The sequence below is a fragment of the Chlorella variabilis genome (assembly GCF_000147415.1).
Source record: "Chlorella variabilis unplaced genomic scaffold CHLNCscaffold_6, whole genome shotgun sequence".
NCBI lineage: Eukaryota > Viridiplantae > Chlorophyta > Trebouxiophyceae > Chlorellales > Chlorellaceae > Chlorella > Chlorella variabilis.
The window spans coordinates 704,784-705,693 of NW_005435082.1; the positions used below are offsets into that span (position 1 = coordinate 704,784).

Below are 910 nucleotides of genomic sequence, written 5' to 3' on the forward strand. Positions count from 1 at the left end.
CTCTGGGCAGAACGCCAGCAGCAGGCGGGGAGGCTGGCCCGCGGGCGGCGGCGCGGCGGCATCGCCGCCGCCGGGGCCCGCCGCCGCCGCTCCCAGCGCCAGCGCCGCCGCCGCCGCAGGGTGCTGATCCAGCAGGCCGCTGCTCTCTGCCGCCCCCAGCAGAGCAGACTGGTAGTCGGGTCCCAGCTGGTGCAGCGCCGCCACCTGGCCTGCAATGGCGGATCCGGTGCAGGCGGGAGGCGGGCGGGAGGCGGGCAGGCAGGCAGGCGTGTCGGGAGGCGGGCACGGCGCGGCGCAGAGCTGGGCAGGTGAGCAGTAGGGGTGGTGGCGCTGGCACTGGTTGACCACACACACACACACAACAGCACGGCCCAGCAACAAGCAAACCGGCACGCAGCTCAAGCAGAAACATGTAGAACAGAAGCATATACATTCAACGGCATTTAAAAATTCTTGCTTGATACATGTATAGGCTAATGTATTGTTACCAAAAACACCAAGCCGCCGCCCACCCACCTGGCTCCAGCACATCCTCAAACAGCAGCGCCGCGCCCGCCTGCCCGCGCAGCGGCCGCATCAGCGCGCCCGCCCCCAGGCACATGCTGCTGAGCGGCTCCCTGACGGCAGGGTACCGCAGCCGGGCGGTCGCCTGCAGGGGGCAGGAGGCGGGGGGTGGGTGGCGGCGTGTACATGTGTGTGTGCACGTGCGTGTGTGTGGAGGCGGTGTGGACGGCTGCGAGCAGGGGCGCTGTCTGTGCACAGGTGGACGGTTGTTTTTTTGGGGGGTGCGGCTCGGGGACCCACCTGCAGCTGGCCGTCCAGATATAGGCACAGTGCTGGGTGGCTCAGGGCGCCGCCTGCACCGGGGGGGGGGGGGGGGGGGGGGGGCCAAAAAAACCCCCCCCCCCCC

General features: G+C 69.8%; 1 protein-coding gene across 1 annotated transcript in view; it reads right to left on the reverse strand.

Moving 5' to 3' along the window:
* The window catches only part of CHLNCDRAFT_143626 (hypothetical protein), a gene marked incomplete at both ends in the record, with an annotated part of 9,876 nt that overhangs the window by 1,982 nt on the left and 6,984 nt on the right, over positions 1-910 (reverse strand). Inside the window, 3 exons of the mRNA XM_005849243.1 lie at positions 14-209; positions 517-649; positions 805-857. Coding sequence (XP_005849305.1) covers positions 14-209; positions 517-649; positions 805-857 — 382 coding nt within the window. The remainder of the gene's footprint in view (positions 1-13; positions 210-516; positions 650-804; positions 858-910) is intronic.